Source organism: Ursus arctos, unplaced genomic scaffold (assembly GCF_023065955.2).
Source record: "Ursus arctos isolate Adak ecotype North America unplaced genomic scaffold, UrsArc2.0 scaffold_31, whole genome shotgun sequence".
In the NCBI taxonomy this organism is placed as follows: Eukaryota; Metazoa; Chordata; class Mammalia; order Carnivora; family Ursidae; genus Ursus; species Ursus arctos.
This window is the reverse complement of record NW_026622997.1, coordinates 20,830,241-20,857,965: the sequence shown is the minus strand read 5'-3', so window position 1 is coordinate 20,857,965 and position 27,725 is coordinate 20,830,241. Positions and strand designations below refer to the sequence as shown.

Genomic DNA, 27,725 nt, shown 5'->3' with positions numbered 1-27,725 from the left:
TTTGGAACAGTTAATCTTTTAAAGGAGAAACCAGAGAGGACAGCCCAAACTACGTGGCACTGGTTGCTTCTTAGAAGATTGGACTTCGGGGAACAAGAGTGGAGGTCTCAGTAAGAAGACTGTTACTGAAGCAAGAGCTGAGGGCCACCTGAAATAGGGTCGCAGTAGTCGGTTCAGAAAAAGGGAACGAAACCTATAGGAGAAACGGAGAGGAGGACCCATGTAGCCACGCTGAACAGCTGGGGCACCAGAGCTGAGGCACTAGAGCTGAGAAGGAGACGACGGAGCTGCGGGCTGCAGGTACAGCTCAGGAAGCTGTTCTGTTGGTGATGAGACTTGTGAGAAGGACGCTGGACTGAAGATGGAACCTCGGGGAGCGGTTTTCTTGGCAAGATGGAGGAGAACCTAACAGTAGAACAGACACTGGGTGGACAGCAGGTGGAGAGGCTGGAACGAATGGCTCCACTGGTCACACACTTGCTTCTTGATGGCTTTGCGGAGCCATCCTTCCCGTGCCCCCTCCGCTCCCCCCAGACTTGCCAGTTCTGCCTGAACGTTGAAATGGCACCTCTGTGAATCCGTTCTGCTCCTGCCCCTTCGTCAGCTCTTCCTTCTTTTTTCATTTATCACTTTCCATCTTGATGATGGTGCTACTGTGCCCCTTTTTAGACCGTTAGCACTTTGAGAAGTTAAGCAGTATTTCATTCCTCTTTACGTCCTTAGAACCGTGGTATATATTATGGTACTTAACAAATGTCTGTTAAATAGCTAGGTTCTAACCCACGCCATGAACGTCTGTGCAAAAATGATCGTTTCAAAGGTAGAGACCTAGGCTTTGAAACCTTGCAGGGAATGTAGTCTGTGGCTGTGTATTTGATGTGTTAGGATATTGCCTACAGTTTATACCTTAGACTTTAAAATGCTGTGCTGTTTGAAGAGATTTGATAAAGATTCTTAAGGACATTTTAGTCTTTTAGTCTCTGACTTCTGAGCATGTGTTTTTTTTTTTTTTAAACCATGATTATTCAAACTTCGGGTTAAGAGGGAGCTCATCACTAGGCAAGGTGAGTGTGAGCTGCTTGTTTGTAAGATTAAAAGAAATCTGAGATGTCTATACTGTTTTTAACAGTGTAAAACTTATATTTCTGGCACTTTATCTGTCTTAATAGGAAATACTAATTGAACGTTTAGACTTAGTGGTGCCTTAAGATACTGACATGTGAATTAGAATTTGTGTTTCCTCACTGTTTTTTAGGAAGTTCGGTACCTGCTTCAAGTAGCAGCAGTGTCCCCACCTCTCTGTCTTCTGGAAGCTGCCTGGGGTTAGACAAGTTCAAGAAACCCGAGGGCAGCTGGGACTGTGAGGTGTGCCTGGTACAGAATAAAGCAGATGCTACCAAATGTGTGGCGTGCGAAAGTGCAAAGCCAGGCACAAAATCTGAGTTTAAAGGTAAGGCATTGGTGCTGCGCCTCCTTGTACTGCCTTTTTAAGGTGAAATATTTGCAAACAGCTTCAGTTTTAAAATTGTTCATTCTCTATTGAAAATGCATATAAAATGAGATACCGTTCTGGACACTTTTAGCTCCCATCTGAGTTGATGTAAAGATGGGTGATTTCCGCATCAGCAGTGAGGTGTTTTTTCTGCAGCTGGTAAAGTTGTTGTGTGGAGTCTGAGAGAGTTGCAGATACTTGTTTCTCTTAACAAACCTTTGGCATTTAGATGAATTTCCTGACTCTTATGTGACTGGGAGTTTATGCCCTGAGACTCTTATTGTACGTAATCTAGACGCGGGCTTTGGTTTCCCAGAGAATGTCCCAGAAAAAGAACCCTCTTAATAATTTTGTTTCGTAAATCCAAAGGAAGAACCTTTAAAAGCAGTTTATGCTAAACTGTCGCTAGAGGCCAAATTTTTCAAGTCTTCGTAGCCCTTTATGACTTGACTTGGTATTTCATATGAGGTGCAGTTCAGTCAGAAGGTCGCTAAAGCTGGGAAAGAGCAGAAATTTTAGATCTGAAGAAATGGAGAGGTGAGAAAGATTTTAATCGGTAAGGGAGGAGGCCTCAAAGGTGAGACCGTGAGGGTATTTAAAGAAAGAATGCCAAGCTTTATCAGCTTGTAACCATGTCTGGGACTAGTGGCTTTCAGACTTTTTTGGCTGGAAACCCATCAGTGAACTTTACACGGTGACCCATCGCACGCACAGGGTATGTGTCTGTGTGAGTGAGTGAGAGGTGTCACGAGCCAGTACTCACTCTCCAGTATGTTTAAGTTACCCTATTTCCGTTCTTTTTCATTTTAGAAGAAAAATGCTGTTGCGACCCACTGAATTACATGGCTAAAGGGACACAGCTGGATTGAAAAACACTGCATTTGGGGGGCGCCTGGGAGGCTCAGTCTGTTGAGCGGCTGACTCTTGGCTTCGCTCAGGGTTGTGAGATCAAGCGCTGTGTTGGGCCCCACGCTCAGCGTGCAGTCTGCATGAGATTCTCTCTCTTTCTTCCCCTCCCCCCCACTCGCTCGTGCTCTCTCTCTCTGTGTGTCAAATAGATAAACAAATAAATAAAACCCCAGACACTGCATTTGGGTGTTTGGGAAGATCACTACTTTCCGGCGCACTTGGGGTTGTTGTGTAGCTGTTCACCTTGTGGTCCTCTCCCCGTGCTCTCTCCCCGTTGTGCTGTGGTCACCGTACCTTCACATCTGTGCCTTTGAGGCAGAGGTGATGACAGGTATCGTGTTTAGCCCCCCAGTCTTAGCTTTCGGTCCAGTACCACTTAAGGTATTTACGGGCCATGTGGGATACAGCTTGCTCCTGAGATTCGGATAGTTTTTCAGTTAAGTTTCTTAGGGAGAGAAAGGAATGGGTCATCATTAAAGCGGGGAAATTTGAAGAGAAGAGGGCTTTTAAAGCGTGGCTGTCATTTGCCTCTGTATGGGGGTAGGCGACACAACGGGTAGGTGTCGCAGCGCACCGGTGATTCCTGTTCTTTCTAGTGTACTCAGCCACGGAAGAGCATTAGGAAACCAAGACTTTGATCTTGTCAACATAGTACTGTTTGTCTTTCTAAGTACTGCTTCTGCTCATGCAGTTCTTCTGGTTCTTTGATGCTAAAGTTGTTGTTTTTTTAATGTTGGATTGATAACGAGTTTATTCACAAGATTTCAGACTCTAATTATGACAGGATTCATAGTGAAAAGTCTTTTTCTTGTCCCCATTGGTTCATTTTTCATCCTTCCTCCCCCAGCAAAGGTAATAACTGTGGTTAGTCTTTCTTAGAACTCTTCCAGAGTTCTTTATGCACATGATATGCAATTATACTCTTATTCTCTGTATTCTTGTTTCCCTCTATTTTGTTAGGAAGTGTTGTGTATCATACTGCCTTTCTGCCTGCTTGATTTTACCGTGGATTAGCTTGGACACATCTCTGTTCTTCATTCACAGCTGCCTGGGGTTGCATATGGCATTTTGCATGTCTGTGAGTTTATCTTTAAGATAAAGACTTAGGGAAAAAAACTAAAATAAAGACTTAGGATGTGAGGGCGATCTGGCTGCGACATCTCTCACCCCATTGATCACCAGGGTGGATTCCCCTGATCTGGCTGGCCAGGCGGGTGTCCCCTTCCTCCCTCACAGCTCCACGTATGTCCCTCCCAAAGCTGTGTACTCTGGTCAAAGAGAACAACCTTCCCAGATAGAGGAGGACCCTTCTCCAGTCAAGGGTGGAGTAGTAGCTGTGCTTCCGGGCTAGAACCTCCAAATAAGCTCTCAAGGCTGTTTGTGGGAGAACGTAGGGGACCCATCCAGATGAGGCGCTGCAGGTGGCTGTCTGCCTTTCTTTAAAGAAAAATTAAAAAAATAAAGACTTAGCTGTAGAATTGCTGGGTCAAAGGACACTGCATTTATAACTTTTAGTAAATACTGACAGTTGCCTTCCACAAATTGTGTGCTAATTTACATGTCTACCTGTCATGTATAAAGTGTCCGTTACTTCTAGACTCCTCACCAACACTGCTTTATCAGGTTGGTTTGATCTCTGCCAGTGTCACAGACGAGAAACGGCATGTCAAGTGTAGTTGGGAGGATGAGATGGAGTTCTCATGGCGAACATTGGGTGCTGCCTCGTGTCACTGCCGTTGCTAATACTCTTCACAGTAGGCCTTTCCAGAGTTATTCCTTTTTTTTTTTTTTTAAGGATTTTATTTATTTATTTGATAGAGAGTGAGAGAGCACAAGCAGGGGGAGGAGCAGAGGGAGAGGGAGCAGCAGGCTCCCCCCTGAGCAGAGAGCCTGATGCGGGACTCAATCCCAGAACTCTTGAGAACATGCCCTGAGCCGAAGGCGATGCCTAACCAACTGAGCCACCCAGACACCGCCCCTCATGAGTTATTCCTTCGTCTCTTTGTTTTTCAGGGGTGCATTTTGTTTGAGAAGATAACATTAATTCAGTGTCTTTGTGTGGTGTCTTTTCTATTTTGAAGGCTTTAGCACATCTTCCTCGTCTTCGAACCCAGCAGCCTCATCCTTCAAATTTGGTATCCCATCATCCTCTTCTGGGCCTTCTCAGACTTTAACAAGCACTGGAAATTTTAAGTTTGGAGATCAGGGAGGCTTCAAAATAGGAGTGTCTTCAGAGTCTGAGTCTCCAAACTCCATGAGTGAAGGCTTTAAGTTTCCTAAACCAATAGGAGATTTTAAATTTGGGGTTTCGTCTGAGTCTAGACCTGAAGAAGCTAAAAAAGACAGTAAGAATGATAACGATTTTAAGTTTGGACTTCCTTCGGGTTTAAGTAATACAGCTTCCTTAGCTCCATTTCAGTTTGGGGTGTCTAATCTTGGGCAGCCAGAAAAGAAAGAGGAACTGCCTAAATCTTCATCTGCGGGCTTCAGCTTTGGTACAGGCGTCCTCAACCCCACGCCAGCTGCTGCTAACACCGCAGTGACCTCCGGGAACAAGAGCAGCTTCAGCTTTGGAGCCGTAGAAACCAAGAGTGTTTCAGTGGCTCCTTTTACATGTAAGACGACAGAAGCAAAAAAGGAAGAAATGCCTGCCGCCAAAGGAGGGTTCACTTTTGGCGGGATAGAACCCGCCCCCCTGCCATCTGCCTCATTGTTTGTGTTGGGAAGGACAGAAGAGAAGCAGCAGGAGCCGGTGACTTCTACTTCTCTGGTGTTTGGGAAGAAAGCTGACAGTGAAGAGCCAAAGTGTCAATCAGTGTTTTCCTTTGGAAATTCAGAGCAAACCAAAGATGAGAGTTCTCCGAAGTCCACCTTCAGTTTCAGTATGGCAAAACCGGCCGAGAAGGAAGCGGAACAGCCGACAAAGGCCACGTTCACGTTTGGAACTCCAACCAGTACTACGGCAGGTAAGTAGGAAACTTCTGCTGCTGTTGTTGTTGTTGTTGTTGTTGTTGTTTGTTTATTTATTTATTTATTTATTTATTTATTTATTTATTTATTTATTTATTCAAGGCGTCTCTGATCTCTGGACAAATGCAGCAAGTCAGGGAATGGTTCACACTGAACATAGTTGAGAGAGATCAGTAACAACTCTCTGGAAAGGGACCATAGGTTTTTCAGTTTTCAGTTTTCACTGCTCCAAACGCCCATGAGGTGATGAGTTATCTACAGATGTGATTTTGGGAACTGCCGCTCTGATGGCCAGCCCACAGGGTTGCACATCTGCCCGTGCTTCTCCCTTTCTCTTTCAGCTTTTACATTCGGAGTTGGCGTACTATTCAGGAAAACAGGCCTGCCTTCGTAAGCTCGTGAAATACTTTCTAACTCAGTCTTTATGTACAGGCCTTCATTCACAAATAGAACTAATCAGTCATGAGGCATTTAAGGAGCATAGAGAACAAATATAATTAGTCCCTGAAACAGAGAGGCGATTATGACAACTAATACCCTGAAGGAAAAATGAAAGAGCATTTTTAAAACTTAAAAATGTGGTTGGTGAAATAAAATCATTCTGTGGGCTGAGCAGCAGAAAAAACATAGATGATAGATTCGTGAACTGGGATTTCCCAGAGCCCAGTGCAGAAATGCAGAGAGACTGAGTCCAGCTGGCTCAGAAGTGCCATTGCAGGAGCACTTAGCAGATGAGAACAGGACGGGTGAAATCTCAAAGCGTGACAGAAGAACATTTCCTGCGTGCAGAGAAAGACCCTGGCCTTAAAAATGAAAATGTGGCCCACTCAATGGCAAAGATCAGTGAGATTTTAGGACACCAAAGCCAAAATCCTGAATGCTTTCGGAGAGAGGAAAACTGTTTGCCATCTGACTTTGAATTTGTAACATCATGTGCTGGAAACAGTAGAGCGGTGTCCTCGAAGTGGAAATGGTCTCAATCCTACAATTTTATATCCAGCCGGATTTGGTCAAACGGAAGGGCAAAATAGAGATGTTTTTAGGCAAAAAACAGAACACCCATGAACACTTCTGAATAATACATTGGAAATACGAAGTGAAAAATTAACCTGAAAAAAAAAAAAAAAGAATGGAATTCAATGGACGTTTTTTGGTCCGTTGTCTGTCTGGGACATTCAAAACACCCTCCAAGAAGAAAGTAAATACTAAATTATATACGATTTGGAAAGGAATAAAAATAAGATTGGGTCTAATCAGATGTAATCATTACACTCTTTTCTGTGGAAACAGACACTCTTAACCTCCCATTAACCAACTTGAAAGTGAGCCGATGTGCTCCACTTTCTGTAAATCACACTAACGCCCGTACCATGTTGTGAGCAGCCTTGTCTAGAGACAGCATTGGAACGGAGACATCATTGGGACACTTAAAAAACAAAGATGTCTTCAGGAAGGTGGGCGGTTTCCGGCTCACTGTATAAACACCAGTGGTTTTCTCTAAATCAGCAGTAAGTAGCTGGACAAATGACCGGTTTCATACCTGTTCTTGGGTGAGAGCATTCTCCCTCCCAGAGCCTGCAGCGTTGTCTCAGTTTTTTGTGTGGCTGACACACCCGTCACAGGAGTTTCGGGGGTGCATCACAGCAGTCGCACAGCTGTGTGCGGCCCGGGTCGCTCCTTCTGTCCCCACACGGTGCCAGGACGGTACCGTAGACTGTATTCCAGTCCCGGACCTTCTCTCCTGTGACTGACCCTCAGAGCTGGAAGCCTTCGTTTCCGTTTTGAGAGGAGTTTTTGTGGAGTGTGATAAGCTAAGCTCATTTTAAAATTCACCTGGAAGGGGAAGTGGACAAGAAATTTTGGAGAGAAGGGTGGGTACACAGGTTCGCCGTACTAATAATCAGACCGCACTGTGAGGCCACAGTAAGAACAGTGCGGGAGCAGCAACCGTAGGGAACAGATGCACACGTGTTTGGAGATTTACTATAAACGAGTGCGTGAAGGACGCGCTGGCCAGCGGAGGATGCAGTCGGGTAAATTAGGGTCTTGCTAACATCTGCAGAATCGAGAGTGCGGCTGTCCCCCACTGTCTGAACAGTTATGCAGACACAGCCTCCAGGTCAACGTGGGAGATTGAGGGATATTTTTTATTCTTACTAATCTGAATGCTGGAAGTTTGTCGGATTGAGGCGCAGTCCAAAAGCCCTAAAAGGAAAGACGGACCTATTTGCTTACATCAGAATTTAATAGAACGCATCCATTTGGTGAATTTCTATCAAGAACCTTGATGAGGCTGGTTGTAGGGAACGGCTGGCCTGCGGGGGAGGAGACCGTGCTCTGTGGCGCCCTGTTCTCAGCTTGTGTGTGTCCCGCCCTCCCGTCTGCAGATGCCGCGGCGGCCAAGCCGGTGTTCAGCTTCCTGAAGAGCAGCGCTCCCACGGCCAGCGCCCCGGCCGCCGCGGGGGCCGTTTTCGGCAGCTCCGCTCCCGCCGCCAGCGCGCCCGTGACCGCCTTTGTGTTTGGACAGGCCACCATCCCTGTGAGCAGCTCTGCCTTCGGGACCTCCACCGAATCGGGCGCCTCCCAGCCGTTGCTGTTCTCGCAAGAGAGCAAGCCAGCGACCACGTCGAGTGCGGGCGCGGCTGTCACCCCGTTCGTCTTTGGGCCGGGAGCCAGCAGCAGCAGCACCGCGACTTCCGCTTTCAGCTTTGGAGCCACGACCACGGCCAGCTCTGCAGGTACAGTGACGGGAGAGCACTGGCCATGCTGCAGCGGATGGGCTGAGGGGCTGTCCTCTCTCGGCTGTGAGCGGAGCGGGTTATCCGCTAGGCCGGCTTCACCCAGGCTGTCGTAACCGTTCACGGCCTGGAACCACGTCTATTTTGTGTTCACTTTAATATAATTAACTCTTGGGAGGAATTTTTCTAGTCTCAGTGTCATCTTCAGTTTTTCCAAGTGTCCTTTTTGAAATGTTCGGTTGTGAAGTAACCAGAAACTGGGGCCTATTTCATTAGACAGGCGTCCCCAGGACAAAGCATATGCGGGATGACAACATTAGCTGGTCTCTGCTGTGTGTCAGATAATCTGCCGAGAGATCGCTTGTCGTCTTAGATCGGTCCCTCTACCTGAAAAAATGTGGCTGCGAAGGTGGGGACTCTTGCTAATAGACCGTTTTGTTGATGTGGATTCTGTGTGGTTTCACTAAATAATGGAGGGAATTGTATTCTTAATTATTATTCAGAACTTGTCGTGATGGGATTTGTTCAGCAAGATTAGTTCAGCAAGCTTGGAGTTTGCTCCTGGGTTTATGAATGTTTCTTGAGGGTTATCTTACGGTGGCGGTTAGGTGACATCCGTGTTTCTCTGGGCCTCCAGGATCCTCCTTCGTATTTGGCACAGGGCCTTCCGCACCCTCTGCCAGTCCAGCATTTGGTGTTAACCAAACCCCGACATTTGGACAGAGTCAGGGTGCCAGCCAGCCGAATCCCCCAGGCTTTGGAGCTCTGTCCTCGTCAGCAGCGTTGTTTTCTGCTGGTACTCAGCCCGCACCACCTACTTTTGGGACCGTGTCGAGCAGCAGCCAGCCTCCTGTGTTTGGACAGCAGCCCAGTCAGTCTGCGTTCGGCTCTGCAGCAGCTCCTAGTTCCGGTGAGTGCGGCTTGTGTCTATACTTAGGGTCTGCATGTCTTCAAATAGAATGGTGTCTGAGTTTTGAAACCATGCCTCTGTCTTATTTCTTTATTTTGTATTTTATTTCGTTATTTTAAAGAAATATTTTATTTATTTGAGAGAGAGAGAGCGCGCACAACCAGGGGAGCAGCAGAGGGAGAGGGAGAAGCAGGCTCCCCACTGAGCAGGGAGCCCTATGCGGGGCTCGAGCCCAGGACCCCGAGATCATGACCTGAGCCGAAGGCAGATGCTTAACTGAGCCACCCAGGAGTCCCTGTCTTATTTCTTTAAATGTCTCTTGTACTTGGCACCATAGAAAAGTGTATGTTCGGACTTCCCTAGAAACAACATTGCCAACTTTCATCCGGTGCAGCTCTGTAAGGCATGGAAAGTGTGCGGTTAGAAGGTGGCTTTTACTCACTCTTGGATTGAGCTGCGCCATCAGTTAGTCCCGTTTCTCCCCATCTGAATTTTGGAGCACTCTGGCCTAGGTTCCAGCCGCATTTTCTAATCCTCCTTGTGACTGGGTTTACTTCCGGAGGTTACTCTGCCCCGGCTCCAGGTCTCTGGTGGGACAGACCCGCCCAGGCGCCGCGACACTTTGTTTGATGATACTTGACTTGGATATTTAAACGAACGTTCCCGTGTGTGTGTGTGTGTGTGTGTGTGTGTGTGTGTGTGGTGTTGAAGCAGATGCTGGGCTCGCCCACCACCAGCAGCCCCTCCTGTCTCCCTGTTTGTTCACAAACCTCTCTTTCCTTGTTCTAACGTGTCCTGGCTCTTATGGTGACGCCTTTCCTGGGGTTTTATTTAAAGTTAACTGACGATATGTGAATCTCTACAAAATACCATTTTGCTTTATTTTTTAACTCTATATAAATAGAATCTGACTGTATTCAGTCTCTTGATTCTTGCGTCTTTCACTCTTCCTTGTGAAGTTCATCCATGCTGTGTTCGCATGTGGTTTGTTCGTTTTCGCTGCTGTAGTGTAAATCAGTTTGTGAACATACTACACTTCGTCCGTATACTGTTGAGGAATGTGTTTGAGTTATTTTTACCAATCAGGAGACGCACCTCTGCTCATTCTTGTATATGTGCCTTGGGGCACACGTGGGGGTTCTTCTAGGGTGTGTACCTGGGAGGGGGTGTACCACCTGAAAAGGTGTGCGTGCGTGTCTTATACTTCAGAAAATAATGCAAGCTTGTCTTGACGGATTGTGCCCATTCGCATCCTGCTACATTGTGTGAGGATTCTCGTATTTGCATTCTCCTGGATTTCATTTTCTGTGAATTGTTTCTGAAAGGATTTTTTTTGGGCCATTTTGTTGGTTTGGTGATTTCACTTTTGCTTACTGATTTGCAGGAATTTTTTTACGTATTCTGGATATTAGTACTTTGTCAATTAGTACAGGTAGGAGAATTTCTGCTGGGACATATGTTAACCATTTTAATCAGGATTTATTGATTCTTCTCAGCAGGTGGAATTGCGGCGTAGCTCTCTTCCACACAGGACCGTTTCCGCCGGTCCTCCCCCGCGAGTGGCTGCTGGGTGCTTATTTAGTTCAGTGTTTCGAGTACGCAGGTGCTCTGTGGTGTCCTGTGCTTTTCTTTTCTGTACAGAATTTTGTTTTCTCCAACACCAATGATCCCTCTCTGTGTTAATAATTTCTCTGTACTTGTCATTAGTTATAATTTCAGCTCCTCTCCCATTCATATAGATTGCTTCTCAATATTTTCAAATACACTGGCTGCTGTTATTTAGGATCTGAAGGAAATTTTTCACAGAATCTTCTAACTTGTTTCTTCCACCAGGCTTTCTAGGCCTGCTGTTTAACTGTGGTCTTGGTATCTCTTTTTATCATTCTCTTGGAGATTGCCCTTCGCTGCTTCTCTTTCCTGGATGATGTCAGTGTCTCGTTCTTTCTTATTCCTTTGTTTTGATGGAGCAGATCTTCCAGTGATTTCTTAAGTCCTCAGGGAAAAAAATTTTGAGACCTTACATTTCTGAAAGTTATCTTCATTCTGTGCCTGTGTTTGGTAAGATTTCAGTTGAATATAGATTTAGATTGGAAATAATTTTCGTATTTTTGAAAAGCATTTCTCCATGCTCTAGTCTCTGGCTCTCTCAGAGTTGCTCTGGAAGTCTTTCTTGATCTTTCTTTTATATATGTGCTGCTGAAGGGAGCTCTTGATCTTTTCTTTTGGACCTGTTTCTTCTTTCTGGAATCTCACTGGATCTTTTCTTTTGCCTCCAGTGTTCTGACTTACCAGGAGGGTGTTCCTTGATCTGGATCCATTCTTACTCATTGGCAGTGTGAGGAATTTAGTGTGTCCTTTCGTGAACGACCATTCTTGGGAACTTTCTGGAATTAACTTCTTTGAAGATTTTTGTGCCTCTCTCTTTAACTTCTGTTCTTTTTTCCTTTTTGTCCTTTCTGTCCATTTCTGGGAAGATTTCTTCCATTTATCTTTTACTTCCCCTTTGGTCAAGATTTTACTTTTGCTAATTTCAAGTGTTCTTTTTTGTTCTGTGGATGTGTCCTTTTCATATCCTTCTGTTCTTGTTTCAGAATTGTTACCTGTTGATCTCTTGAGGATATTAATGGTGAGGTGTGGGTTGTTTTGTTTTCCCTTTAAGCTATTGTTCAGTCCGTTTTCTACAAATTGCTTTTCTCTATTATTGTTTGGGTCTTGGTGTTTCTTACGAAATACTTTCCTCAATGTCTGGTGCTTCTTAGCTATCTACTCACAATTGTTTTTTTGAATTGTAGTAAGAATAATTAACATGAGATCCATCCTTTTAGCAGATTGTAAGTGTATAATACAGTCTCGTTAACTACAAGTTAACAAGTGCGCTGTCGTGCTGCTGACTGCTAGCACTCCCTCATCTTGTGTAACTACACTTCACACCTCCTCTGTCTGCTGTGGTTTGGCTATTGTAGATTCCTCATTTAAGAGAAATCATGTAGTACTTGTCCTTCTGTGACTGGCTTATTGCATTTAGCACAATGTCCCCCAGATTCATTCGTGTTTTTGCATATTTTTTTAAAGGTAGAGTAGTATTCCAGTGTGTGTAATATACATTATTTCATCTGTTCGTCCATCAGTGGGCATTTAGGTCGTGTCCACATCTTGGCTGTTGTAAATAATGCTGCAGTGAACTCGAGAGTTCAGATATCTCTTCGAGATCCTGATTTCAAATCTTTTGGAGAAATACGCAGAATGGGATTGCTGGATCAGAGGGTGGTTTCTGTTTTTAATATTTTTGAGGCACCTCCATCCTGTTCTCCACAGTGGTTACACCAGTTTGCATTCCCACCAACAGGGTTCCTTTTCGTCACATGCTCGCCAACACCTGCCACCTCGTCTTTTTGATTTTAGACCTTCTAACAGGTGTGGGCGGAACCTCACTGTGGTTCTGATTTGCATGTCCCTGATGATGAGTGATGTTGAGCATCTTTTCATGTGTCTGTTGGCTGTTTGTGTCATCTTTGGGGAATGTCTGTTCAAGTCCTTCATCCATTTTTAAATCAGGTTATTATTTTTTTTTTGACTATCAAGTTGTAGAAGTTATTTATATATTTTGGATATCCACTCTTTATCAGATATATGGTTTGCAAATATCTTTTCCTGTTCAACTCATAATTTCATGAGTGTGGGACCCCTAAGTACCACTTGGCAACTCTTTGTGCGTCGACAGGCTCATAGATCTTGAACCTCACTGTAGGTTTATCTGACGGGCCTGCTTACGTGGGAAGACCTGGATGTTAGTGTCAGTAGGTCTTTCCTTCTAGACAGTCCGATTACCCAGAGGTTATTCCCAGTCTCCTGCCTGGAGGGATCACATGCTCCAGACTGCCCGTGCTCTGGGAGCTGAATCTGGGAGGAAGGCTGCAGCTCTCCGTACTCATTACATCAACTTACTTTTAATCCTTCTAGTTTTGATAGGATGTCCTTGCCTTTGTGTCCAGGGACCCCTCCAGAGACTGAAGTTCTGTTCTGTTGGGGTAGAGTAGAATTATCATCTTGTTTGGTATTGGGGAGGGAGTGATCTGGCTGCCTGCTTCTTACACAGATATTCTCCCATCCTTCTTCTTTTTTTTTTTTTTTTATAGTCACACCTTCATTCTCCCTTCCACAGGCCCCTGGCACCCAAGCCTTTGGGTATGTTTAGTGTAAATGGAACTGCGTCTGTGCTTTCCCTGCTGCTAGCTTAGTACCTGGTTCCAGTCAGCCTCCAGCGTCTCCATTTTGTTGCTGTTGTCTCCTCTCCCCCCATCTTTGTAAAAATCCCTTTACTATTATTTTAACATAATTTTTTAAGAAGTTAGTGCTAAATGTGTGTGTTGATTCCACTATCTTTAACCAGAAGTCTCTTCTACCCTTTTCTCCTTGGTCATGGGTAAGTTGGGTCACTTGTCCAAGGGTGTTGTAAGTATGTTGTGTGTGTCAGTGGAGAAAATACTTCATTTTAACTTCCTTTATATTAAGTGATTGTAAGAGAGCTTAATCCTCCCCGTGTTTTTGTACATAAAGGCCAGAGTCATTACTAGAAAAACGATCATTTTGACCTTAACCGAAGTTCTGCTCTGTCACAGGTTCAGTTTTCCAGTTCGGCAGCAGCAGCACCACCAATTTCAACTTCACGAACAACAATCCGTCAGGCGTGTTCACGTTCGGTGCGAATCCTAGCACCCCTGCGGCCTCAGCCCAGCCTTCCGGCTCCGGGGGCTTCCCGTTCAACCAGCCTTCAGCGGCGTTTACAGTGGGGTAAGGCAGCTTGTTGAGACGAGCCTCGCACGGGGTGGGGGTGTGCGCGTGCCCGAGTGTGTAAGAGCGCCCAGGTGTGCGGTGGAGCCGGGGAAGGTCGCGCGTGTGTTCCAGCATCGGCCGACCGCGTGGCAGTTCTGCGGGATCGCAGCCCTGGTGCCGCCGCAGGTGTGCGTGTGCATGAGTGTGTGTGCAAGTGTGTGCGCGGGAGGACGGAAAGTGTGTTCAAGAGTGCCTCCGCCTCGGGTCTGGTCGCGTGTAGGATGGTGATGATTCTGAAACTGCCCCTGAGCCTCTTGTCACATGATGCAGTCTTTATCTTTCACAGGTCAAACGGGAAAAATATGTTCTCCTCTTCTGGAACTTCAGTGTCTGGTCGCAAGATCAAGACTGCTGTTCGGCGCAGGAAATAAAGGTGCGGTGCGTCACACCCCACACGTGCGCGACGGCGGGCGCCCTGCTTCTCACATTCTGGACCGTACTGTGCGTGGGGTTCCTGAAGTCAGATCTGCCCAAGGACTTCCTTAAGTTGGGGACTTTCCTCCTTTTTCTTTACAGAAGCCCTGCCCTCACCTCTCCCACTCCCTTTAAAAAAGAAAAAAAAAAAATAGCTAGATTGGTGACTGATTCTTCAGCAAAAATAGGATCCAGCACATTATTCCCTGATTTGGCGTAGGCTGGCTGAACCCAGGGACAGAGCCCGCTCAGCGGACGGCTTTGTATAGAAGAACCTCTGTGTCTGCACCGCTCTGTGCGCTGAAATGCGTTTATGGAACGCGTTGAAATTGTAATTATATCGGAGGAATTCTGTATAGATTAGAGAATGTGGAAGTGAATGATTTCTATGCTGAGTTTGTGCTGGTGTATGTGTGAAGTGAGTGAGTTGGGTGTATTGTGCACTAAAATTTTCTGATAGAGGAAGCCTGATTAAAGAATGGTCCATGCTAAGGACTTATTAGGTCTAGTGCGTTCTCCATTTAATAATTATATGCTATTTCTATATTTTCATTCTCCTATCACCTGTCTTGCCTTTTTCATTATTTTATTATGAAACTTGTGTAAATACAATTTTGTTTCTGTACTTTTTTGGCATAACATAAATCTGTGAACTTGAAATTTTAATTTTGTGTTAGAAAATTTGTTCTTTGTTTAGTCTTGTCTCAGATTTTATTATGTAAATCCCATTATTCAAAGTTGCCTAAATCCATTTGGAAATCTTTAAAAAAAAATTGGGGATTCTTAAAGTGAATTTATTGGCTTTTCTGATCCAGTTTTGTTTGGACCAAAAACCAGTATTGTACAAAGTATTAAGCATATATTTTTATATTTACTGAAATGGACTGTGGTGACTTTGGATAATAAGGAAAAGTTTAATATTAAAGCCATGTTTATTACAGTATAATTAACATGTTAAACCATGGGATAAATGCCATCAATAAAAAATTATGAAATATTTTTTGTTCTAGTGTTAACTTATAATGAAGGTACCAGTGTTAATGGAAGGGAACCTTTTTTGTAAAGGTTCGCCATGGTCAGAGAAATTCCAAAGAATACATTTAAGTGATTTGGACAAACTCCTAAGTGAAGGGGGAAGTGTCTGAACGTAAAACATATAGAAGGTACCCTGCTTTTTGTCTGGTGCTAGGAATCACGCCTACTTTGCGTATAAATTGACATACCTTTTTAAAAGTTGAAAATAAACACACGTAACCGTGTCTGCTTGTATCTGTATCTTCCTTGAGAGGCGACTAGACAGTGTTTATTGGTGGAGTCTCGGAGGCACATTCCCGAAGCAGCCTGCAGTTCCTTTTGTATGCGATTCTTTTGGATTATTTTACCAATTTTTTTTTCTTCTAATTAGATCTCTTCTGTGATCCATAAAAGACCTGTTGGGACAGCATTTGCTAATTTTATACTTAATTTGAGCACACAGTTATTTTGTGCGGACTTTATTTTGCTGAACTTCTGGTTGATGTCCAAATTCAGAACTTTAAATGTTTATGAGCTCTTTTCTATGTGTTTCAATTTTGAACAGATATTTTGTGCATTGAAAACATCTTAGGCCATTATCAGATGGTGGTTTGGGGAGACACGTTTTATAATTCTCATTTTATTAATAATACACATCTGACACAGGCCTGTTTGGGGGCAAATGATTAAGAATACTGGAAACCTGGTTTTGATGCTGAGATGTTAATGCCTAACTAAATGGCAGGTTCCTTCATTATTAGCCATTCCCTGGGCCCACATGAATCGGAATATTAGGCTTTCTACTCTGGGAAAGATTTTCATAAGAAATGTGCTAGAAATATTTATTTAGTATTCTTTAAAACAAGTGCCTGAAAATCATACTTAAGGTGGCTTAAAAATGAAATCTGGCACCAAAGCTGTAGTTACAGAGCTGTATTCAGGACTTGGGACTTGCATTTTCCATCTCCACTGCTGTCATTCCCAGGCTGCGCATGGTGGCTCCAGACGACATTGATGAGCGACACTGATGAGCACAGCTCCAAGCACAACCCTGCCCCTCCCTGCTCGGGCCCGGCAGAGGGATCTCCTTCCCGGACTGGCTCTGGCCGCAGACATACTTCTCAGCCACTCTCTGTGGCTGTAATAGCGGTCTCGGGCACGCCTAGCTTATGCATTCCCTATACAAGTGAAAATTGAGGGCAGTTTGTGGAAGAAGGGGAAGTATCACAGAAAAAAAGCCCACTTCTCACGCTGTAAGACTGAATGCCTGAGGCCCAGGCATGAGGATGCCACTTTAGGTGCTAGGCTGTTTTGAGTAATTTATGACTTGGGTATTAAAAAGTACAGACAACTGAAAAATGTCCTCAAGCTAGCTGCTTATTAATACTTGCTAGAAATTCTCTCCTGAAATTGTTCATGTAATTAGAATTTTATTATTTGAAATTAAAGTGCTGGACTAATTTTAACAGTTTGTAACCAGGCTGTAAATTAGTTTAACACTTTAATTTCAAATAATAAAATCCTAATTTTAGAAGTCTCTTTATTCAAGTATTGATGACCTACCATGTTATAATAGTTTCAGGTGTACAGTGTGATTCAACAATTCTGTACATTACTCAGTGCTCACCACCCTAAGTGTGGTCACAGAATTACTACTTCCTATGCTGTCCTTTTCCTCTCCATGACTTCATTGGTTTCCTGGGCCTAATTTAAAGTTTGAAACTCAATGAACATTTTATAAAGGTTAGCCTGTGTGTTTAATGGAAACTGACATTGGTATGTCAGGTTAGTAAAATTGAGAAAATGAGTGTATTGGGTCTAGCAACACACGCCAACTGAATTTACTAATACCATGGGGCAACTCTTACAAGCTTACCTTAAAAGTCCACTGTAGTTCATAGTTCAAGAAACGTGTAGTTTGCGCCTGGGCTCAGAACGGCACATTGTAGAACTCAGACTAGGCCACTGTTTAGCTTCTTTTAAGTTTACTATCTGTATTCTTCTTGAGGAACCTGTTTTGTATCCTGTCCTCCTCCTCTAGATGTGTTAGAACAGGAAATGCTTGTAAGATCAGAACTAGGTTTAAATTGCCAGCTCAGTCACTTACCAGTTATGAGACTTTGAACTTCTGGTTTCCCATGTGTAACATGGGTCCTTAGTATCTTGCATAATAGTTGGGATGGTTAACCACTTTAAGGACAGGCTTAGTTTAACATTAAGCATAGTCATCTACGGGTAACTTCTGAGTGACTTGCTTAAAGAATATACCCCAAAAGGTAGACTTTTTTTTGGGGGGGGTAGACCTCTATTTCCGAAAGCACTTTGGTTGACTGCCATTCTCCTCAAGGCAGGGAAGGCTAGAAAACTGTATTTGGAAGCAAGGGTTCCCTTAAGCAGGAGATTCTAGAGCAAATTTCAAATTAACAGTCAAAAAACAAAAGCATTGGTGATCAAGTATTTATTGAGACAAAGAATACAAATTGGTGGCATACAAATTATTAAAAATAGAATGCTGAATTTTATTTATAGGCAGGCCATCAGATACTGTTTGTGGGTCAAGCCCTACTGAACTGCGAGGATATATACATACATAGTTTGGAATGAGGAACTTCACCCAGGCAAGCACATACTGTCAAGATTTTGGCCTTTGGTATAGGGGATAGGGAATGGCAAGTAACTGAAATGGTACTTGTCAGATTTTTAGGAATACTGCTGTTATTTGGGCATATTCTCCAAAAGAAACAATAGCCTGTTTTAGTAGGGCTAAGTGTGGAATGAAAATATTTATAGGACCCCATATCTCTCTGAAAAAGCCCACCACTCCCAAGTAGCACGTGGTTTCAACTCCTTTCTCCTTTCCTTTAGCTGGAAATACTGATGCATAAGTAAGACACCCACATAAGTCACTTAAGGGAACAAGTCCTTTTAAAGCCGAGTTAAAACATTTGTCATTTGAAGCAATAAACACTAAAGACTGTTATAATTTAGATAAAGGGCCCTCAAATATAATGTATCTTTTTCCAATCCTAAATATCTGGGTAAAACTGGAAGGTAAGTATTTAGGTGGGAACGAGTGACTTCTGAACCAGTGCGACACAAGCAGCCGTTGGGCAATACTGTAAAAGGGTTACTATCCAGAAACGTGTCGGCTTTAGTTTTATAGTCACAGCTTAGTCTAAAAATCAAGGCTTGCCTTCCTCCCGTCTACTTCCCTAAGCCCGGCACGGACGGTAGAACATCAGGCTTTTCTCCAGGTGCAGCGGCCGCTCGAGCCAGCCGCTTGCAGTCCTGGGTACTGAGATTTTCTCGATGCCCACGCTAACTGCCTGTTCTGTGGTACATTCACGGCAACAGTGTTCTTACTCGGCTTGACTTCTAATTTTTGTTTCCTTATTACTTATCTTGTAAAAGTGATGAATAATGTTTGTACTATGAAAACAACTTTCTTTTTGCCTTTTTAGGCTAGAGCTTCAGCATGCAAATTATACTTTGACACAGAAAATCAGCATTTCTATAAATGAAATATACTAAATAGAAAAGTGTTCTTGAAAAGACGGAGGCTCCACCCCTTACAACCCTAAGAGAAAAAAACATGACTCTTCCTTCTTCCCCATTGTTTTGTCATTTTCCCCTCAGTGATTTGGGAATCAAAATCTCTTTTCCTAAGTGCCGAATTCAAAATACAAACACACTTGCATTTTGTTGTAAAGGCAAAGTAGTAATAATACTTCTATTTATTTTATAGGGCTCTATAACTTGGACCCTAAGATGGATTGAAATGAACCTACATACAGATACGATTCTGAGTAACTCCCATACAGCAAATGTCTGAGAGTTTAAGAAATTAAACTGGGCTACTTATTTGCTTTTGTTTGGCTATCTAAATAAAAATAGCCTCGATGGTGAACCTTCCAATTATCTGAGAGGAAATTCTACATTAAAGATACACTCCAGAGCTACGCGGCTGGACACGGCAACTTGAATTCCCCATCGGTGGCAAAAACAGCGTGTCCACTGACGCTCACGTGCCAGCACTGAGTGGTAAGTTCGTGCAACATTTCCCGATGGGTCTGTCTACCGTGAAGGGCCGAGTATCTTCCCCGGGCTTCAGGTGAATGATCTGGTGAGTACTGTGACACACTTAATAGGCTTTCTGTGATGTTGGATTTAATATAAAATTATTTTGAAGAACATGGTTTATGAAATTTTACAATAAAAAGGTATTAATAAAGACACTGTTAAGGTTTCTATAGACATCAAATGTGAATATTTTCAGTTTTAAAGTCAAAGAAAAACCCACTTTAAAAACTGATAGTGATAATAGACATGTCTTGCATTTGCTATTTACGACCAAAAATCAAGTCCAGATTGATCTTTTAAGCAATCTAATTATGAAGTGTCCAAGACAGTTTAGTGTTTTGGGGAAAACAATGTGGGAAAAACTGCCTAAGAAATAAAGCTCTTCAGGTAGATCTCAGCGCTGCTAGCTGGGCCACTGAACAAAAGCAAAAATTAAGCTGTGCTTCAGTAGAAGAATAAATTAAAATGGCGATACATAATGTGTTATTTTACTTAACAATTCCCGCAAAACATCATCCCTGGCAGGCCTAAAAAACTTAGAAAAATGTCTGGAAATGGTACTTGTCCTTGTTTTAGAGAGAACAGTTCATAATGGGAAAACTGCTAATATTTCACAGGCTACTAGTATTTTATCATGAAATACTAAGATTGTTTAACCCCCTGATGTTTCAAAAGTCATGGACGTATATAAAATGTAAAAGGACACTAGCTAGTATGTGACTACCCGGTCAAAAACAAGGTGCACTCCAGACACTGTCTTCATGCCGCACACATACTGGGAATCTTGTTTTACAGTAAATATGCAACAATTCAATGAAGTCCTTTCCCCCACATAGAGTTTGATTTAGGGCACTAAAAACACTTGCACATGAATTTCAACTTAAATTTACGGTGAAAATTTAGGTCCCTCCCCCCGCCCCCCGTTAAACAGCAATCGCTAACTTACCTTTTCTTTAAAAATGATCAGTGATAATATAACAATAGGACTTAATACTTTTTCATCATCATGCAAAACTTGCCCCCAAATACATGTTCAAACGGTAACAATACTTGTAAAGTGACATCATTCCCACGATACACTGCAGTACTGGATTTGGAAACTTCAGGTGAGGGAACTGCTAGGCCTGCCCCGTCTGCCCCTTTCTCTTGCAGCTAACTCACTTCCTCCTAGCATGGGAGACAAGTGGATTCCCAAATTTGTGTCCCCACTCCCTCTCCCCAAAAACAATTTCCCCAAGAAGTGTTAACTAAAAGATGAGTTAATGTGTTTACAAAACACAACTGGACTTTTTCCATCATTTTGGGATAAACCAAAATAAAAATTTTTAAAGTTTCATCTGGAGATTTCACAGCTGAAAATGCTTTCAGCAAATTCTAAAGCCTTAGATCTTACGAAAGTATATCTTGTCCGTTGTTGATTATAAAACCACTTTCCTTCTTTTCAATCTAAAAATTTTTAACACTTGAATTTAACAGGTTTTTCTTCTGGAAAAGTTCTTTGGCATTCAAGTAAAATCAATACTTTCAGAATAGTCACCTGCATCACACTGGAGCGACTGCTTTAATTTCTAAATCATCAATTAGTGTAACCCAGGGACACTGATGGCCTTGATACATAATTTAGTCTTGTCGTTATTCCAGAGAGTATGGAATTCAGGGCTTTTGGGGGCATCATCTGACCCCATTTCTCTTTACCACAATGGTTCCTGCTACAATGTCATAGGCTGTTCGATTATGCTGAAAAAACAGCAGTGTGATGAAAGCAGGGAAAAAAGAAGCAATAGAAAAATTCTTGATCAAAGCTCGTATAGTAGACCTAAAAAATTAAGGCAAAAAATACCAGATAAATTATATACCAACCACTTAGAGATTAATACTATCCTACCACCAAGTTCAAAATATATATTTAAAACATACAAAGTATTGAAAGTTTTTACCTTCGGTATCTGAGTTACTTTCAAGTAGCATTATATTCTGATCAAACTACCGGGGCTTGCTCTAAAGACATCATCAACATAAGAGTAAGACCTCAGAACTTCCACATGAAAAGCACTAATGAGTATTTCTTAGAATGTGAACTAAAGGTTTACAGTATTTTCTCGGATATTTTGCTAGAAGAATAACTGTTCCTTTTTCTTACCTTTTGTAAGTAAAGTATACTTTCAAATGTAAGTATACTATAGCATAAGTATAACGTAAGTGTACAAATAGTATACTGTACAAATGTGTAGTCGCTGGTGTGTTTTGTACCTTCTACACTAATATGCTTACTGCAGTCCCCTTTTCTACTTTCTGTGAGGCTCTAACAGTTTAAATTAGTGTGTATTCTTTCTTTGTGGGATGCTGTGATTAAAGAAAGCTTTAAAAAGCTTCCAACCACAGCTCAGACCGGAAAATTATCCTACCAGTGTTAGATTTCTGCCTCTCCGTACACGGAAGGGCTCTAGAAAAAGCACTGTGCCTGAGCGTAGCCCTGAATGCAGACTAGTTGGTTTCTGATCCAGTTTCACCACTCACTCATGCTCCAAATCTGTAAAAAGGCGATAATGGTACCGATGGTACCTATCTTATTAGTTAATAAGTATTCTTTTAAACAAGGCCTGTTATAGAAGAGGTCCTCAATAAACAGCCATTATTGACTCTCATTAAAAATAGCAACCAGGATTATAATTACAAAACCGTAAGGAAATCTGAGGATATCCGCAAATTCCAGGTTTCCAGAATCTCTCATATTTCTTTATATACAATCCCGCTCTGTATCATTTCTGGCAGCAATTCCAGCCAGTATCTTGTTTTGCTCAACTGACTGCCACCTACTGAAGTCTCTACAACTCCCATTATCACTATTTGTACCTCCCCACAGAGCCAGACACCAACAGCTAGCCCTGAGTCCCACCAGCATTACAAGCTCTAGCAGATCGTTTAAGAGCCGGAGCTGGGTGCATGCGTGGCTGTCCGAACTCTCACAGCCCATTCGGCGTGGGATGACGACACGTATTATTACCAAACGGAAGCTTGAGGCTCAAGGCAGATTAGTAACTGGCCCGATAACCACCGATTTAGAGAATAATCGAACTGGGTATAGAGCACGGACACAGACAGCACCACCACCCAAACCCTCTCACCGTGACTTTTATTCCATGAAACTGTATACTGAAGAGAGGTCTACAATTATACAATTGAAATACTCAGACTCTTCAGTTTTAAACTTAACAAAGGTAAGTCTATTACATGCCATGAAGAAAAAAATACCAACATCCTAAAAATACTATATCAAATGGTATAACTTATGAATAATATTGAATTCTACACGTAAAATTTATTATTTTCAAAAGTACGCAGTAAATTAAGCCAAGAAAAGAACTTACGTGGTAATGCTAACATTTGAGGAAGGAATCACTAAAACCCGACTTGGAGCAATGAGCACTGATGTGTCGCACGTCACCACTCGAAGGCCGAGCAGGAACTTCCCCGGGGTCGCTCCACCTGCTCCCCAAATGCAAATTATCTAAGAAAAGGAGGAGAGTTTAAAATTAATGTACTAGCTCAACTCTACCAATTTTAAAGGTAAGTTTTTTTGCCATGTTATTCATATTTTAAAATTTTCAAGTTGAAAGAATCTCACAGAATACTCGGAGATTAATGCCGTAAGGCTTCTCTGCAGTTCTCTTAGACCCTGAATACCACAAGTCATCTGTTGTGATACTTCTCTGTGACCCACTTTTTTCTTTTAGCAAGTTGTTTCTACGGAAAAATACATTCCAAGTTCCACAACCAACTTACAAGTATATTTTTGGACCACAAGACTGAAATATGTTACAAAGGAATTGTAAAATGCCTCCACTCAGAAAGTTCTATTTCTTAACTTGAAGAATACTATGTTAAAGAATATTTGGAAAAAATTTAAAAACAGACATTTGAGAAAAACATGAATTATTATAAATTACCATTACTTTTTGTGTTGGGCTGATCATCTAAAATCAGATTGTTATATGTGAATATTTGCTGAGTCAGTAGCTTACCTCATAGAAACAAACCAACAATCTGTATATAAGAGCCACAATCATCATTTTCTGCAAGTCTTCCATTGATGTATCTTCATCTATTTCTTCTATTATATAATGCATAGCAAACTTAGAGATATCCCTACACAAAACAATAGTTTCGGGTTATAAAGTATTAGTTACCAGAGCAATTGCATTGATATTTTTTCCATTAATGTAAGTCACAAACATTAACTGAAATTCTAAACTAATCTTTAGGTTTCCGCCCATTTAGTTTCACAAAACATTCATTAGCTTGTTCAACAAATAAGAATATTGTGAGCAGGCACTGTACTAGCCCCAGGGATTCAACCTGATCTCTGCTGGAGACTCTTAACTACTAGACAAAGCATAACAACAAATAAGTAATAATAGCGTGGGATGAGGGTGATGACAGAGAACCACAGGGAAACGCATACCAGGTACATTTAATTTAGGGAGTGAAAGCTTCCCAGAAATGACATTTGAGCTGAGATCTGGTGGATGAAGAGAAGTTAGCCAGACTAAGAAGGGGGTTTCAGGAGGGAGAGACTGGCAAGAGAGAAAGCCTTGGAATGAGGCTGTGATGGAGGCTGTAAGCAGTATGGAATGGCTCAAATACTAAGTATGGAGGGTCACAGCAATTAAGAAATAAGAGCATCTGTTAAATGATATGAAGACAAGATTTTATCCTGATGGCAGTAAGAAATCAGTGAAGAGTTTAAAGGTGGGAAAGGGGCAGAATCAGAATTTATGATTTTTTTGGTTTTACATAAGAGACTGGATTGAGATAGAACAGGAGATGGGAGACTGAGACACCAGTTAGAAGACTTTGGCTATGATCCAGACGAGAGATAACAATCACTGGACTAGGGAGAAGCAGTGATGATGAAACAGTAAAAGGTGCACTGGTCTGAGTTGAAGGCTATTCAGGAGCCTGAAAAGAAAGGAGCTAGTACCCGGTTGGCTGTGCAGGGGGTGGGAGAGAAAGAGAGACAGGGAGGAATCACAGGAACATTTGCGTTCCTGGTGAAATGGAAATTTCACCAGTGTTTGTATCTTGACACTGACACTTTACTACCTTTGTAATTATAAATTCTGGGCTTAACCTCTTGCAAACCCAAACTTCAATCTATAAAAAGGAGGTATTAACCTCTATATCTCAGACTGGTGGTAAGATTAAAGAATCCATATGAAGTGAGCTCAGTGCTTAGCATATAGAAAGGGCTTAGCAAGTGACAACTGCTATATAATTATTAATATGAAAGGAGGATTATTCAAGTAAATGGCTCACTTTGCAGTTCACTTGGGACTTGCCTCATAGTAATAAGCAATCCCATTTGGAAATGATGTCTAACTGATTACCAACAGTTCACCCACCCAAAGCTCTTTGTTTTTGTTTTTACTCTGAACAGGACAGTAAGAGGGAAATGAATGCCTAGCCTAATAAAATGGATGAATCAAAAAAAGTCAAACATTTATCTCTTTTGATAGGCGAGATTCCCACAGACCTTTCAGAACTTATTGTTTTTCTCTTTTTTGTAGTTATTTCTTAAAACCAAGAAAAAAAATACGACAAAGCTTCTTATAGGAACTCCCTATAGGAGAAATCATAACACTGGCACACTGACTGTCCATACAGTCATTTGCAGGCAGGAACAGAACTTCAGAAAACAAGATCTCTATACAGTAGACATTAAAACCTTTCTGCAAATAGTGCTAACTTACTTTATTCCACTGAGGTGCATAATGCTTAAGACAATGGTTGCTTTTATAAAGAAGAGAATAAAGAAATCCACCATCTCTGCCATAAATCTGTGGGCCAAGGATGGAATAACATACTCTCTGCCTGTAAATTAAAAAAAAAAAAGAAAAAGTTAGGAAAACTACTCATTTCCCATAGGCGTTGGAACCCAAGCTAGGTAATAAATGGAGAACACAAAGTCAAGGTATAACTTGCTAATAAAAAGAGAAGTTAAAACCTTGCAACAATTACTGGTATTGACTCCATCGATAGTACATGCTATTTAAACACAACACTACTCCACTCTACTGAACACTTTAAAGTTTGCTTTCAGCCCCTTATGGTTTAAAAAATGATTTCACAGATATTAAATTATTTAAGGCACCCAATACATTTCCCTAGGGACTCAAAAGCGTATCCTGGCAATCACAAGCCTATGACACAAAATTAAACATTTTTCAGTAAAAACCAAAGTTAGGTAGAGACAATTACTAGCACAAAGTAAATACCTGTGTTCCTCATTTTACCCCCTCTTCACTTAGTTTGTCTTGCTTTTCTATGTAATAAATCCAATGATTATCAATCTGACATCTTAAGTTCTGAATGGGATCAAATTCAGGAAAACTAGTTCTTGTCTCATATGTGGCTGAACAAAGTAAACAAAAAGTCCAACTAATAAACTAAAAAGTTTAACTAGTACAAAATATTCTAATTACCATACAGAAGTAAACAGACAATATACAAAGAACATTCAGATAGGGCCCAAAGGTTCATAACTCCTTCTGCATTCATGTAAACCTTTTATATCCGTCGGTTTCATTGTTCCTAATATATAGGTAATGTATAATTATCGTATCAATGACATATTATAGATACTATTATATATCATCATATATCCTATCATACACAATAAATCCACGTCTGGGTTATTCCCAGCACTACCGGCACGCCCCCCCCCCCCCCCCAGCCGTCTAAGTGGGTTTGCCATCTGAGAATGATGCTCTGGATCTCTCCACAGCATGGAGATCAAGAGGACAGTCTGATGAGCAAAGATTTCCTTACACGCGGAGACGACTAGTCCCAGGAGTAAGGGAATCAGTTCGGAGGGCCAGGTCTAAAAGAAAAAGAAAGCGTACAGCCTCGCTGCACACTTTGGGAATTTAAGGCCTAGGCAAACGATAGCTGAAGAACGCAGAGAAATACCAATCTGAGCAGCAGCAGCGGTTACAGAAGTAGAAAGCGTGTCTGCTCTACCCGCCCGCGAGCTCCCCAAGACCCTTTCGCTCCGCCCCACCTCACCTCCGTGGCCCTTCTCACCTGCCTGCCGCCCGGTCTCGCTCGGGGTTCGCGAAGGGGCGCCGGATCCCACCCTGGTCACTGGGGTTGCCCGGACGGATCCTTGCCCGTGCGGAGTCCGGGCTCCCAGGCCCGCGACCGGAGCAGCGGGGGTGACGCCGGTAGCCGCTCCAGGGTCAGGCCCGGCGGCCGCGGCGCTCAGGAAGTAGAAGGGGTTGTAATAGCCCAGCTGGAGGGGCGGCGGCGCCGCGGCCTGGGGGGCGGTGGCACCCCCGCCCGACGGGTAGCTCGGCGGGGGCGGCTGGGGGCTGCAGTAGGCGGGGAAGGCGGCCAGGCCGCTGTGCCAGGTGAGGTAGCCGCAGTAGGACTGCCACAGCCACTCGTGCACCTGCCGGGAATACTCGCGGGCGCTCAGCCGCACCGGCCTCTCTCGCGGCGCGGCAGCCTCGGGGGCCTCGCGGCCTGCCGGCTCCTGCAGCCCCGCACTGGAGCCGGGGACCGCCTGCCCGCGCTTCCCGGGCTCGCGCGGCGGCTCCGACTCCTCGGCCGTGGCCGCGGCGGGCGCGAGGCCCGGGGCTGGGGGCCGGCCCGGGGCCTGGGGTTCGGCCTGCGGCCCGTCCCGGGGGCGTGGGGCGGCAGCGGCAGGAGGGCCTCTCAGGGAAGGGACGGGCTCGGGGTCCCCTCCGCCGTCGTCCTGCCCAGGAGGGCGGCCTCGGGCTTCCTCCGGCCCCTCTGCCATCGTCGCCTCAGCAGCACCCTCGGCGGTCCTGTCACTGCGCCGTCTCCCTCCCCCACTAGCCCCTCCCCAACGGCCCGGTGGCCACCGCAGCAGCCGCAGGCGTCAACAATCCGCCACCGGAAGCGGAAACCCCGCCTCTCCCCGGCGTCGCCGGCCGCGGGGCGGGACGGAGCGGGGGAGGGAGGGCGTGGAAAAGGGGTTGCGTGCTGCGGCGCGGGCGGCCGGCGTCCGAGTTCTCGGATGCTGGGAGTCTCTGGCTTATCGTGTGTTGGGCCCACGCTGCCCCCTTCCCCGCCGCTTCTCACGGCCTTAATGAAGTCTGAGGCCCGTGGCTTCCCCACACCATCCCCTGGGAGAAATTGCGGATGGAGGAAGGATTTCCGGGAGAGGTCCCGGGTCCCAGGTTTCTGTTACCGAGCCGCGACTGTTTGGGTCTCCAGGCACAGGGCTTGTGGTTTATTTTCGCCTGCATTCATTCCAGTTAATTAGTCCTTGGCCATATATACGCAAGAGAGTGACACAAGACCTATCCCCTTAAGGGGGTAAGAAATTAATAACCAAACT

The 27,725-nt window shown here is 43.6% G+C and overlaps 2 protein-coding genes across 4 annotated transcripts in view; one reads left to right on the top strand and one right to left on the bottom strand.

The window, feature by feature from the left end:
• Positions 1–15,525, top strand: part of NUP153 (nucleoporin 153) — a 73,833-nt gene extending 58,308 nt beyond the window's left edge. For all 3 annotated transcript variants that reach the window (XM_026511543.4, XM_026511544.4, XM_048225700.2), the window contains exons 17-22: positions 1,256–1,450; positions 4,483–5,367; positions 7,759–8,109; positions 8,747–9,019; positions 13,639–13,810; positions 14,139–15,525. In XM_026511543.4, coding sequence (XP_026367328.1) covers positions 1,256–1,450; positions 4,483–5,367; positions 7,759–8,109; positions 8,747–9,019; positions 13,639–13,810; positions 14,139–14,223 — 1,961 coding nt within the window. In that variant the 3' untranslated portion in view covers positions 14,224–15,525. The remainder of the gene's footprint in view (positions 1–1,255; positions 1,451–4,482; positions 5,368–7,758; positions 8,110–8,746; positions 9,020–13,638; positions 13,811–14,138) is intronic.
• Positions 15,526–17,723: 2,198 nt separating this feature from the next.
• FAM8A1 (family with sequence similarity 8 member A1) lies at positions 17,724–27,241 on the bottom strand. The gene is made up of 5 exons (XM_026511545.4): positions 26,444–27,241; positions 25,111–25,231; positions 23,383–23,506; positions 22,729–22,868; positions 17,724–21,176 (listed from the first exon to the last, which is right to left on the bottom strand). Exons 1-5 carry the CDS (start codon positions 27,159–27,161, stop codon positions 21,032–21,034), a joined length of 1,248 nt encoding a protein of 415 aa, XP_026367330.2. The 5' UTR covers positions 27,162–27,241; the 3' UTR covers positions 17,724–21,031.
• Between the last annotated feature and the right edge of the window lie 484 nt (positions 27,242–27,725).

Excerpts from the sequence above, each read along its gene's own strand:
- FAM8A1 (XM_026511545.4), bottom strand. The coding sequence starts at position 27,161 with ATGGCAGAGGGGCCGGAGGAAGCCCGAGGCCGCCCTCCTGGGCAGGAC. Across the intron at positions 23,507-25,110 it reads ATGCACCTCAGTGGAATAAA|GGATATCTCTAAGTTTGCTA; the intron begins GTAAGTTAGCAC and ends TGTTTTGTGTAG. Across the intron at positions 22,869-23,382 it reads TGTTGGTTTGTTTCTATGAG|ATAATTTGCATTTGGGGAGC; the intron begins GTAAGCTACTGA and ends TCCTTTTCTTAG.